General features: G+C 45.1%; 1 protein-coding gene across 3 annotated transcripts; it reads right to left on the minus strand.

The window, feature by feature from the left end:
* Window positions 1-5,896: 5,896 nt before the first annotated feature.
* LOC119330747 (protein ROOT INITIATION DEFECTIVE 3-like) lies at window positions 5,897-12,299 on the minus strand. 3 transcript variants are annotated; one of them, XM_037603873.1, is made up of 9 exons: window positions 12,028-12,299; window positions 11,832-11,945; window positions 11,610-11,737; window positions 11,392-11,530; window positions 11,108-11,307; window positions 9,758-9,885; window positions 6,835-7,028; window positions 6,536-6,731; window positions 5,897-6,224 (listed from the first exon to the last, which is right to left on the minus strand). In XM_037603873.1, exons 1-8 carry the CDS (start codon window positions 12,235-12,237, stop codon window positions 6,588-6,590), a joined length of 1,257 nt encoding a protein of 418 aa, XP_037459770.1. In that variant the 5' UTR covers window positions 12,238-12,299; the 3' UTR covers window positions 5,897-6,224; window positions 6,536-6,587. The 3 variants fall into 3 exon arrangements, with proteins under 3 accessions (XP_037459770.1, XP_037459769.1, XP_037459771.1); XM_037603872.1 differs by having other exon boundaries at window positions 5,897-6,228; XM_037603874.1 differs by having other exon boundaries at window positions 5,897-6,228; window positions 6,536-6,728; window positions 12,028-12,297.
* Window positions 12,300-13,925: the final 1,626 nt, after the last annotated feature.

Consider the following 13,925-nt stretch of genomic DNA (forward strand, 5'->3'; position numbering starts at 1 on the left):
TTAGAGTTTACTAGCGAATGCCCGCCGCTTGCAGTGCCATTGCCATCCCTGGCCCAGATGAAATTGCGCATGAAAGAAAATAGAACCTCGCCAACGACCCTTAAATTGTAGCTCGAGGAAGTGGTGTAAGAAAAGCGCCATTAACTTCAGCTTCTGTGTACGTGCACCGATGTGGAAGTCTCATCTGTTGTGTGCTATGCCGAGCACTCCTCCGTTTAGCAGCATCGTGACCGTGCACTTCCTCGCGCTGTTAGTTTAGCTATCTGAGTGTTCGCCCAAAGTCGCTTTTACGTACTTGTGTGCATGCAGCTGCGATATCTGTGGTTGATCCATTTTATTGTGGCAAAAAAGAAGATGGTACTATCTCTTTATGTAAAAGAATGAGGCTATAGTGCCATCCGTTGGGGGTGGGAGAACCAACTGGTTTGGAGTCTAGAGGAATGAGGAACACATGCTCGACTATATATACTCCAAAACGTAACTACTGATGCACCTGCTTATTATTTTTTATTTATTTATTTTGAAACGGAGGTGCACCTGCTTATTGCTTTCTGTGTGGAACGTTTGTCTGTCGAGATGTCACGGTCGCAAAAGGGGTTAATAATCGAGGGCAGCCGGGCAGTACGGAATCGTGTATGCCCTTCTAGAAAGCGTAATTTCACAAGACGGCAAAGCTGATCGCTCCCGGTGATTCGGTGTCGTCCCTACCGTAGAGGCGCCTCGTCAGGTACATAGCAAAAATGGCAGCTGCGGCTGCCGATCGATTGTCCGATACTCCCTCCGTTCGGAATTACTTGTCGTAGAAATGGATGTATCTAGATGTATTTTAGTTTTAGATACATCCATTTCCGAGACAAGTAATTTCGAAGGGAGGAGTATATGAAAGTCCACGCAAATCCGTTGGCACTCCCGGGAGCGTGTGTTTCTGCGTGTTGAAATGTCAAACAAATTCCAACAAAAATTTCATGTGTTCGTTGTCACATCCAAATGCTACATACAAATTTGTAGGCAAAAAGATTAAACATTTTGGCCTGTGCAAAACAAAAACAAAAAACACCAAATGTTACCCTTAAATGGCACCCTAAATTTGTTTTATTTCACCGGCAAAACATAGCTGCTCTGTTTCGCATGAAAATTTTCAAGGATTCTTGCAACACTAACACGAGCATCAAAAAAATCAAAACTTTTTGAAAACACTTAGTACTATATATTTTTCCTTACTATTCACACGGAAGCGCTCGCTCCCGGGAGCCAAAACGTCATTCTCGTTGATTTGATTTCCTTGTTTCCCAAACTTTTTCTTCCTGCAAACTGCCAGCCAACTGACGAGAGATTCTTTTTTGTCTTTCTTGCCAAGAGTCTTCCTGTCGTTTGGCCGTACAAACATTCGTATTTGCTGAAGGCCAAGGGAATCAAGCTGTTGTTGTCTCACCTGACGACTGAAACATAGGCGACCTGGCAGGTGGAACGCGTCTATGACGTCCGCATCTGCGTACTGATTGTTGGAACATTTCTGCCTGCCCGGCCGGACAGATGGGTCGTCCGCCTGCATCCTGACGCTATACACACGATCTCTGAAATTTGTGCGGCGTACGCGTCGGGTCCGGGACACATTTAACAACAAACAAAAATGGTTTTGCATCCTGGTGTTTTCTCCTTCAGATATGACTGGTACATTTTCGCATGACAGTGTTTATTTTCTGCAACTGAAGTTGCAGTTGATCATGTTCTCCTTCAGATAGGAGTGGACATTTTTGCTGAAAGGGGGGAGATTTTTTTATTTTTTTGTGCGAATGGGGGAGAGATATGATGCATTGTGATAAGCTAAATTAAGAGAAGAAACGGCCGAATTTATTCCGTGACCAAAAAAATGGCAGGTCAATGATTCCTCCTTAAACTAAATGGAAGAACGGCACGTATTGTGTTGGTTCCACTTATGAAACCAAAAAAAGGGTCAATGTGTGGTTGTTGCTTGCAGGCTAGCTCGCGGACGGCAACCTTAGCGTGTTTCAACAAATTAAGATACCCGATACCGATCTTCTTTAGTTGAGGCTACCGGCGGTTCGTCCAAGGTGCTGTTACTAGCATCAGGTCTATACAAATCATGCTAACCTTAGAACTTTACGCGAGACTGTTTCTTCACTTCTCTTTACATTTTCAGTATTCCATCGACAACCGTGCTTTAGCAGCTTTCAGTCGGTGCTACATAGTACTGTTCGGTAACCTGTTAAGTAAGGTGAATTCATCAGCAAGAAACGGGTGGAGAAGTTTTCTACTACTCCCTCCGTTCAGAAATACTTGTTCTAGAAATGGTTGTATCTAGACTGATACAATCATCTGTAGGACAAGTATTTCCGAACGGAGGAAGTAGGCCGGATGATCGAACACAATGTCTAGAAATAGAAAAAAAAATAGGAGACTCGTCGAAGGAAATTGTCAATGCTCGGGCGAATCATCCACCACCTATAATGTGATTGGACATGCACTACTAACATATTCAAGTTGTAAGGGCATTTCTAATACAGACCCTCAATTTCCCCCTATTTGTCCGGTGGACACTTTTGGCGATCCAATGTCATCCCTCAATTGTCATCCCTCAATTGTCTGTGGACACGTCCGAACTCCAAAATCACTCAATCTAGCACCAAATAAAAGAAAGAGTAGGGTAGTCCGGATGTGTCCATGGACACCGCCAACTTAGCATAGGACCCACCCCTCAAAAAAAACTTAGCATAGGACCCCACCACAAACCCCTTTTTCCCTCTCTCCTCTTTCCATTAGATAAGGAGCGGACAAGTAGGAGATTGTTGGATGGTAGTCTTGGATTGCTGACATCCGCTCAGCTGTCCAGGGAAAATCAAGATGTCCATTTGAGGTTTACTCTTGAGATGCCCCAATTATACGGAGGCTACTTTTCAAGTTGTTGGCTAACTTGATCATTTGAGTCGCCTGCAAAAAGAAAAAACCTAACCATTTAAGGCCGTTTTGGATATCATTCTTCTTGAGTGTGTTGCAAAGACTTTGAGTTAATTTGGGCTTGATGTGGTCTTTTAGTGGGCTTGGGAGCTCTTTTATTGGGATTGGGCTGCTTGAGCCACATAGATTTGGATATGATCACACAAATATCTTGTAGATGCAAAAAAAAGGGAGCTCCTAGTCAGCTCTTTAAGCGCCGTCTAGGCAGCTGGCGCTCGCGTGCATTCCGGCGGGCCACGGCCCAGTACTGCGTCACCTCGCCAGACCGCTTCGCCGGCTCGCAGGTCTGCCCGTTAGTTTTTTTCCTTTTCTTTCTCTAAAAAAGCTAGATTTTTTATTCAGTTGGTCTCCTAGGAAAAAAACTGCAGGTTTAATTTTGAAAAAAAACATGAAATTTAAAATGTTTACTGATTTCAAAAAATAGTTCACCAATTTTGAAAAAAGTTCATCAATTTTGGAAATAAGCTCATCAAATTTGAAAAAAGTTCATTGATATGAAAAAATAGTTCACAAATTTGAAAATGGTCCATCAATTTTGGAAATAATTTCATCAAATTTGAAAAAAAATCATCAAATTTGTAAAAAAAGGCATCGATTTTGAAAATAAATCATCAATTTTGAAAAAAGTTCATAGATTTTGGAAAAAAATCATTCAAATTTGAAAAAAAAAATTATTCAATGAAAAAACATCATCAAATTTGTAAAATGTTCATTGATTTTGAAAAAGATGCTCACGAATATGGAACAAGGTTCACGAATTTGAATGAAGTTCATGGATTTTGGGGAAAAAGAGGTTCATCAATTTTGAAGAAGAAGTCATGGATTTTAAAAGAATTCGAGCATTTAAGAAAAATCAAGAAAAATAAAAACGTTCAGAAAAAGCCGCAAACTGAACAAAGAAATAAAAGGAAAGAAAAAACTGGTGGAATAGCCGAGTGGTTACTATGCTTACCTTTTTTGCGAGGGGAAGGAGAATTCATTAATCAAGCGGCAGCCAAGTCTGCAATACATAGGTCAGGTACCTCCTCATGTCCTGAGCGAAGCCACACCGCAGTGCGCTTCTTTATTCTACCATAATTCGCTAGGTAATGACTAACAATGTTTTGCTCTCGCTTAATATGCTTGACTAAGAATTCCCTGTTCTCCTGAAGAAGTTGCTTAATTTCTTGCACCATCATCACGTGTGCCGATCTATCCTCTCCCGTTTCAGTGATTAGCTTGACGACTTCGGAGCAGTCAGTTTGAATAACAATGGGCAGGGTTGACCACTGAATGGCAAGAGAAATGCCTTCCCAGCATGCATGTAGTTCAGACTCCAATGAAGACGCACACCGGCACAGTTCGCGGCAAGACGAGTAGATGATCGCTCCCCTATCATCCCGAAGGACCATCCCAGCCCCCGTTGTATCATCTTTCTCTGAAAATGAGCCATCAATACTTAACGCCGCCCGCCGGCGGCGCGTCCAATCCCTGCCTTTTCTTTACTACCTCGCCCGCATGTGATAATGCACGCCTCTTGTACTGAGGTACAGTCACCATCTTGCCTTTAACATGGTCACCATTGGGATTGGCCTGCAAAGCAAGTAAGGAGCATATGTAGCTGGAGAGAAACCGGGTCGATGCCTCCACTGGTGGCGGCCGTTTGTGATGGACGATCTCATTTCTCACGTGCCAGCATCGCCAAATGGTCATGAGCGTGTACAAACGCTTCTCCTCCGACAACTCCGCTAGCACTTGAAGCAACCACTCTCGCCCTGTATTCACCAGTCGTCGGACGTCCGGAATATTCCATTGCTGCGCCATTGCCTGCCACAGCGCGACTGCTCGAGGGCATCTGCAAAGAGCATGAAATGTGTCCTCCGGTTCGGTGGCACACACAGGGCAAAGATTAGAAACTTCAAGTGTACGATGTTGCTTATTAACCCATGTAGGTAAGCAGTCAGTAGCCACCCGGCACGCGAACACACTTGGATTACTATGCTTACCTTCGAACGCACTTGTTGCTGGTTCAAATCCAGTAGCTTGCAACCTTTTTGGGGGGTTTACAGAATTAGTATATGGGCCAGCTCAGGTAAGAGCGCCTTCAGGGCCAGTTAACAAAACGTACATTAAGGCGCCGAATAGGAATTGCCAAAGAAAACTACAAATATCTTGTGGCGAGGAGCTGCATATGGAGAAGCTCAATGTCACATTTGACTAAGAGTCATTACGGAGCTGCATGCTGAAGTTATGGGGATGATCCAAACAACAGCCGAATCTCACGAGCAAGCCAATTTTTTGGTGTGGTCGTCGCTGGCTGTAAACCAAACACACCCTTCTTACCACTTCATTCGTCATAAAACGGGGGCGATGACCATTGTCGAATGCATGATCTAGCATAGTGTCCTTAGTGCCGAAGGTACTAGATGTACTAGATGAAATAGGGTTATCTTGTGCCAAATAATGCATCGTATCAAAAGCTTTTTAACTAAAACGAATTGAAGGGATAGATAGAGCTTACTTCTCTCGTTTCGAAGCCATCTCGATCCGTAAAAACGATGAAGAAATGAAGTAGATCGGAGAAGGGGAGTGGAGGGGATGAGAGAGGGAAGTCCTCTCTATTCTTGCGGCCACGTAGGGGAGAAGATGGAGGCTGGTTCGTGGATGGGCCCCACAACCCGGCCCTCACGGGATTAAAACTGCTGAGCACCTACCGCCGGGGTCTCGAGCGGTAGGGTTGTACATGCTACCGCCAAGGTCCCCGAGATGGCTGCCGTTTACTGCAGCTAACATGGATGAATGGGTTGCTTGTACAACCCTACCGCCAGCCTCTGGGGTCATATCAGGCTGAATTGGCCACGATAGGCAGGCAATGACCCGGAGAGGAGGTGATTCTGGGACACTTTTTGCAGAATAATTACATTGGAACGACATCGCCATGTAATTGGTGCACAACGTTGGAACGATTTAGAGCGTTAGATCAGGAGATCCACCCAGTACATAATTGAGGACCAGGCCAATAATAACTCACTACAGCGCACCCTACACTAAGCAAAATTTCCTTCATTTCTGTTTACTCAGTCAGTTTCACATGCCCGTCTTTGATCCGTTTACAGTTTTTTTTCATATTTCTGGTATCGTTCCGCCACATGTCGATTGACATATGGACGCATTTAAAGGTACAAGTTTCCTTGTTGCAAGGAAGTCATCTTCGGCATCCATGGATTTCCCAGCTTTGCTAGTTGAACAGTTCTTCGCCGCAACCCCCCCCCCCTGCACAATGATCCAGAAACATAAATTGCCACGGGCAACAAATAGCAATAGAAGACAACGTATATAGATGGTGCAATATGATTCTGGTAAGAGGTTCACAAATGAGTTTCAATATCTTTTTTTTCTTAAGCTACATAAATCCACAAGTGTAGAACTAGGGCAAGAAAAATCATCGATCACCGTATGTGGAAATATCATCATCTGACCCCTTTTGAGCTCACAAGGTCAACACTGATACAGAGTAGCCTTTCACCATTATCCATTCTAATTAAACAACAAAAGAAAAATACTAGTATGCAGTTCTCACCTAACTGGCAGTAATGGCCTGTAATATCCAGTCTTGTGGTATCATATGTCCATTAAGATGGCATATCACCAAGAACCTCATGCACAAAGAGATCCTGCAACTCTAGGTATTTACTTCTCCATTCTGTACCCTGTTGGTTTGGTACGCCATTCAGAGTGCTCACCCCAGAATCAAATAACCTAGAATTGCCATGCTGCTGGACCAAAGTATAACAATAAGATACAACACAAAGAAACATGAAAATAGAAGGTTAATAAATGTGTTACACAGAATATAAGGGAATACGAAAATCAGCTGACCTGCTGTGCATCCAAGAGCTGCTCTAGAAGGTTAGAGCTGAGATTTCCAGCAATATGAACATCATTTTCAGGGTTGGGCAGAATTACAGCCCGTGGTTCAACTTCGCCACTCGCTGCACACACTTTACGCAATGGTTGTAAAGGTGGCAGATTTAATCTTTTGGGTGTTACTATGAGAACATTAGTTACTGGACCTGTGAGACAGGATTTTTATCAAAATCTCTGAAGACAATTTTCCCTAGGCATGATTCAGAAATTATATGCATAGCCAAATGGCATAATAAAACATTATAGTATGGCAATTAATTGAAACAGGTTCACAGAACAAATGTGAGTGTACCATGGGATATATTATATTTTATCACGAGAGATGAACCTCGCACAAAAGGGCGATTGGCTTCAGTGCTCCACATTTGAAAGACTTGTGACTATAAATAAACAAAAATAAAGTACCAAAGCACCTAAACAGTTGCATCAGTTGAGTTGTCAAGGGGTATTCATTTTGTTCACTCTTGCGTACATTCACACCAGTTGAGTTGTCAAGCAAAACAATCAAGTCAAGTAAATGAATGGTGAAAATCACTCTGGTAATCGCAAAATAATGTATGCAGTTAGCCACCTGTTACTCCCTACTGCTATTGATCGCTCACGCCTTTACTCCGTTTGAGTTTTTACTCATCAGACATGACAAGGAAATTAATGGCTTGCGCGTACGGACACTGAGCGCACATGGCAGGGGCTGGACCTGCAGTTTTCGTTGGAAGAGCGCGCCCTCTTTCATGCCTCCACGACCATGGCCATTGGGGACGGATCGACCGCCCTCTTTTGGGAGGACCGCTGGCTCGGCGGCCTGTCCGTCCGTGAGCTTGCGCCCATGCTCTTCCAGTGCATTCCCAAGCATCGCCGGAAAGTGAGAACGGTGGCGGAGGCCTTGGCCGGCAACAGCTGGGCGCGCGACATCCGTGGGCTGCTCGGCCTTCCCGAGATTGGACAGTACCTGAAGCTCTGGCACCTTGTGCAGCACGTTGAGCTGTCCAACGAGCCGGACAAGCTGCTCTGGAGCTGGACCGCTAACGGCGTGTAAACTGCTCAGTCCTGCTACCGGGCAACCTTCCAGGGCGCGACGGGCTGCCACTCCTGGAAACTCATTTGGAGGAGCTGGGCACCGCCAAGGGTGAAATTTTTCCACTGGCTGGCCTGCCAAGATCGCTGTTGGACCACGGAGCGGCTTGCACGCCGTGGCCTGCAGCACCACCCACGATGCCTCCTGTGCGACCAAGAGCCGGAAACGATCAGACACCTGATGCTCGCGTGCCCCTTCGCTAGGCACACATGGCATGAGATCCTAGCTTGGCTGCGCTTGCCGGCGCCGACGCCCGAGCACGACGACTCCATCATGGACTGGTGGCTGCGCGCGAAGGACTCCACACCGCCAGCGCTCCGCAAGGCGCTCAAATCCGTGGCGCTTTTGGTGCCGTGGATGATCTGGAAGCATAGGAACGCGTGCGTTTTTGACCATGTGAGCCCATCGCTCAATGAGCTTGTCGACCGGATCAAGGACGAGGCCCGATGTTGGGCAAAGGCCGGGGCTCAAGGGCTCAGGGTCGTTTTGCCATCATCATGGGATGTCCACTGATCATCCGACAACTGTGTAAATCTGCCTCCTAGGAGGATGTAAATTCCCTATCTTTCCAATGCAATGAAACGCAAAGGCCATTTGCGTTTTCTCGAGAAAAACAGTTCTCCACCATACCCTTGCTACACCACAATCAGTTGCACCAGCTTGCTGTGCTGTTATAGCATATCCCTTGTTACTGGGGCTATTGTGCACAACAAAAGTTAAATGGTTCCATCGTGTGTGCATGAAGGACATAGAATGACATGTTCTCCAGCATGAATTACAAACTATCACACAGATCAAATGAACACTTGAACACTTGCCATCACCATTTAGTAAAAAGTAGGACTTGGCTTCGGGTCTGTCGTGATACTACAGACGATTAACTCAATATGACACTACTGGTCTGTTTGGTTGGGGACTAAAATTGCCACACCTAAGTTGAGGTGCTAGCCCACACCTGTGGCACGCCACAGAAAGTGTGGCGGGCTAAACGAACGCCACACATTTGGCGAGAATCTCTGCTGCAGAAGCTCTTTTGCGCTGTGGCGAGCCAACCTTCATGCAGAACCAAACACCTGCCTAGGGAAGCGTGGCCCACCACAGCTTTGGCGTGGCGATGTATGGCTGAGAACCAAACAGCCCCTACAATACAGGAAAGTATCGAAATAAAAAAAATTCCCTTGCATCTTTTCATAACTACCTTAAGTTAAAGATACTCAAGTTTTCTCCATGGTGACTGGTGAGTGGTGAGTACTCATGCAAATCAAAGTTGTTAACCCGTAATGCTTACATCAGCTGTCCATAGGTAAATTATCCCTGTACACCAGTATGTGCAGGGTGCATACAATGCAAACTTCAAATGTTCTCGATATACATATTTAATGGAATTAATGCGGTAAACCTACAACCAATACTAGAAAGGCAACAAACTAGACGTGTCTCAATCTATTGAAGGTGCAGACATTTAATACCATTTCATTTGCTTTTTCTAATAGGAATATTTCTACTTTCTGGTCACCATTAAGCATGCTATACAAGCAAGCAAGGCAACAAGCTAGACATACATGTCAATCTACTGAAGGTGCCAGCATTAAATAGCACATCTCATTAGCTTCTTCCAACAGGAGTGTTTCTAATAGTCACAATTAAGCATGGTCACGACCATCAACTTCTCTCACACACAGAAAAACAACTCCATAGTCCACGATAATGCAGAATACTTATCAAACAGGTTCAAACTTTTCACATTTTCTACATAAGGTCTGGAGAGCAAAAGTTCAAGTGTGGAAATAAACTACGAACCTTGGGAGTGTTTGAATTTCCGGGTTACTTGCTGACTTCTGGTATCCCAAACCCGAACATTACCATCCTCCGAACCAGAGACTAGTAGAAGGCCATCTGTACTTGATGTTAAGCTCGTTACCGCCTTGCTGAACAAATTACACAAATCACCAGGATCAATTAAAGAAATTTTGCAACACAAATAACAGAATATTTGAAATGAAGCGACTCAAACTAAACAGCATATTTGTTGAGATCTTAGTTTATCTTGTACCACTAACCAAAGTACATATATCTCCAGTAAACGGTAAACTAAACTATATACGGTGAGTTATGAAGTATTGGTCGAATGAAATAATACAAGTTCAAGCATTGGATGTGAATAAAAGTTCTTGCACATTTCTTTATTGCTCCCAGGCACCTATACCAGTACCCGAGCACAGCACAACCAAATCTAGTACCAGTTAACAGGACATACTCTCCTTGATCAAGAGACCATTCAAACATTTCTGTTTACAACTTCAAGTTCATGGACCAAGCAGCTTATCGCCTCAATTTTCGCCAGAAGTTCACCAGCAGACTAAAACATGGGCAGCAGCAACGGGAAGGATGTGCAGCCCATGGGGCAGCGACAGTCCTCCTGCAACTCGGATATAGCAACCAGAAGGAGAGTTCAATTGGTGTATTTTTCAGACCTACTTCCCATCTAGTAGTGGTGTAGAGGTTAGTAAGTACTAGGTCAAAGCAAGGACAAGTGAGTTAAGTTATGAGTACTAAGGTTGAGTCCTCATAGCTACTGGCATGTAATTCGTCAAAAGACAAGCCTCAAACAGATAACTCGTCTATATATGTTATTTGTCAACCCTTCTAGTCCTCTCACTGCAATCAAGTGCGTCTCTCCTTTTAAAAGCCCAATCCCCTTCGCGGCATGTCGTCCAGCAATCTTCTGCACAGTACTGATACCAAGGTGAACTAACTTTCCACAAGTTAGAATAATGCTTACTCTGACATATAGTTGATATCAAAAGCAACAGCCAGTTATTGTTAAGCATATTTGCATACAACACACTAACACATTTTATGCATATGGATTGTACTTCACTAATACTAGGGTATAAAATTATAGCATAAATACAAAATCAAGCAAAGTACAACAGTAAGAACAACAAAATAAGCTGCATTGATTTAGCCAGAGAGTGAAATGGCAAATTCAGATCTCAAGCCCAGTTACAGCACAAGCAAACAGGACAAATTTTTAACCAGTCTACGCATAGATGACATAAGAGAATCTCTGATCTACGTATTGGAGCTACTTATATCATCACATGATAAAAGAGACACACTAAGGAAAAACTAGGACAGTGAGCAAACCTGTGGTCATCCAGAATACCAAGAATAGACAAATCATCACGGCCCTGAGAGGAGACATCAACACCCATAGCAGTAACATATATCTTTCCATCTCTACCACCAGCATAGAAAATATGACTTCTTGGGTCTATTTCGACAGAATCAATGATAGCAGGAAATGAAATACTTCTCAGCATTCTGCCCTCTGATAGACTCCATATCTGGGCAAAGATAACAAATATATGAGCATTGAGATCCTTCATTATCTCACAACTAAAAAGCAAAAGAAGTAATTGAGCACACACTTTACATGTACGATCCTCTGAAGATGACAAAGCAATTGCTCCATGAAAACAAGCAATATCAGTTACAGGAAGTGTGTGCTGATTAAAGTTGTATAGGTATGGTGTCTTTGCCTCAAACCTTGATTGCTCATCAAGCATCCTGCAATCAACACCAATTAACCCGGTCAAACAAAATACAAAATAGTTCACCCAACTTTTACCCTCATCAAACTACATACGTGAGCAGATCCCAAACTTTGATGTTCCCATCCTCGGACGCCGAGACAAGCAACATGTCATACAGGGCTAGGCACCTAACATCACGATAGTGAGCATGCCATCGGACAAGCAGCTCTCCACTAGCCACCTACACAAAGCACACAAAATTTAACATGTGTAAGCTGGAACAACTTTTCAATAACAGTTCCCACCACGCCACCTAGAGACCACAATCCCCTCACCTCCCAAAAGAATATGTCACCGGACACACCGCCGCCGATGAGATAGTTCCCCTCTGGATCAGCAATGAGCGCGCGGATTGGCTCGGCGGGGAAGCTCTTCACAGCCACCTGAGGCTGCAACAGGAACCGACAACACAAGCTCAGCCTAGGGTTTCGAGTTCAAGTAAATGAAGTCCGGTTTGTGAAGAGTGCTTACCTTGTCCCAGTGGTAGTAGTGGATGGGGGCGGAGTTGCCGGCGGCGACTTGGGCGGCGGCGAGGAAGCGGCCGGCGACGGCAGCGATGGCACGTGGCCGGGAGGCGCAGGGGCGGTGGCGGATGGCCTCGGCCCCCGTGCGGAGGTCCCACGCGGCCACGCCGGCGTCGGTGGAGGAGGCCGCAAGCACCAGTTGCGACGGCGGCGCCATGGGAGTGGGGAGAGGAGGCTAGGGTTTAGGGTTTCCTAAACTGAAAAGCGGACTGGTTCTGAAATTTGAAAGGCAAGTGGACTTCGTCGCACATCCCGAGCAACTTCTAGCAGGTTCACCCCTTTTTCTTTCTAAAAATCAGATGTTAAAAAAAACGCATACTATCAAATCCTCAATAACTTGCTCTATCCCTAAAAGTTTGGGTGCTGCTACGCGTCCGCCGCCGGATCCGCCATCTCACAAGCCGTCAAATCTGATGGTAGTAGATGAAAAGGGGGAAAGAGTAGATACTTTGATAATGCGGGAAGCAAGAACAGTAAGAATTCAGGTAGTGACAGCAGATCCTGGAGAAAAGAGGATAGCCTCGAAAACAACAGCAAGAAAGACAAGGTACGGGAGGAGGGAGAAGTTACTAGTCCACTAAAACTCACTGATGGTCGGGTTGGTCGGGTATGTACAGAGAAGGGAGTTAATGATCGAGTAAAGAAACTCGGTTTTGAGGATCGGACGTCGAATGAGACCAGTACGGTTCAGGACAAAAGGGACGGTAGGGACATGTTTGTTGTAGTACAGTCTTGTACAGAAGGGTCGAGTGATGCAGATAGGCCGCCAGTAGACTCCGGCAAAGCAGCGCAGGCAGGGCCTAAGGTCAGCGATGTGAACACCCCCATGCACATCGACCATCGGATATCGGGAGCAGTTTAGCAGAGTCCAGGGACGATAAAATAGGGCGAAGGGAGTACATGGGTACGTAAGCAGAGGAAGGTTGGGAAGGGTGTTGGTGGTATGAAGGGCAATACTATAGAGAAGACTGAATCTATGATGGGAAAACGAGGCTCCGATGAGACTGGTCTGGAAGGAGATGGGGACGGAAAGAAGCTAAAGAGGGACATAGAAGGAGTTGAGGGAGAGGGTGTTCCGACCAATGAGAAAGCGGGGCTGTCGGCACAGCTCCGCGAGCAAAAATGAGAATTGTGACGTGGAACTGCCGGGGGCTCGGGAACAGGCCGGTAGTTCGAGGTCTTCTAGAACTCCAGAAGAAGGAGGATCCCGATGTATTTTTTTTCAAAAACTAGGATGAATAAAAATAAAGTGGAACGGCTACACCAAACCTTGGGGATGACACACCTCGTCTACAAGGTTTGTGCTGGGAAGAGTGGTCGACTATCTATGCTTTGGAAAAGAGAAGTGAACCTGAGCTTGAGATGGCTTGGAAGAATGCACATTGATGTGACGATCGAAGAAGATGATGGATACAAATGGAGACTTACAGGCATCTATGGCGAGCCTAGAACTGAACTCAGGGAAGATACATGGCGTCTTTTACGTACACTACATCAGCAAGAAAGGCTACCCTGGATATGTATGGGGGATTTCAACAAGATCCTCTACCACTTTGAGAAGCAAGGAGGGGTGCCCAGAGCCCAAATTCAGATGGATCGTTTTCGTGATGCTTTAAATTTGTGTAACTTGAACGAACTTGGTTTCGAGGGTGATGTATTTACTTGGCGCAATAATAATTTCCGTTTGGATGGTTACATTCGTGAGCGTCTTGATAGGGCTGTTGCAAATCCTCAATGGTGTATGCGTTTTCCATGTTACAAGGTACGCAACGGCTGCCCTGAACATTCAGACCATAGCCCGGTCATCCTTGATGTTCATGGTGCGACCAAAAAGAACAGACCAAA

The sequence above is a fragment of the Triticum dicoccoides genome, chromosome 7A (genome assembly GCF_002162155.2).
Source record: "Triticum dicoccoides isolate Atlit2015 ecotype Zavitan chromosome 7A, WEW_v2.0, whole genome shotgun sequence".
Lineage (NCBI taxonomy): Eukaryota > Viridiplantae > Streptophyta > Magnoliopsida > Poales > Poaceae > Triticum > Triticum dicoccoides.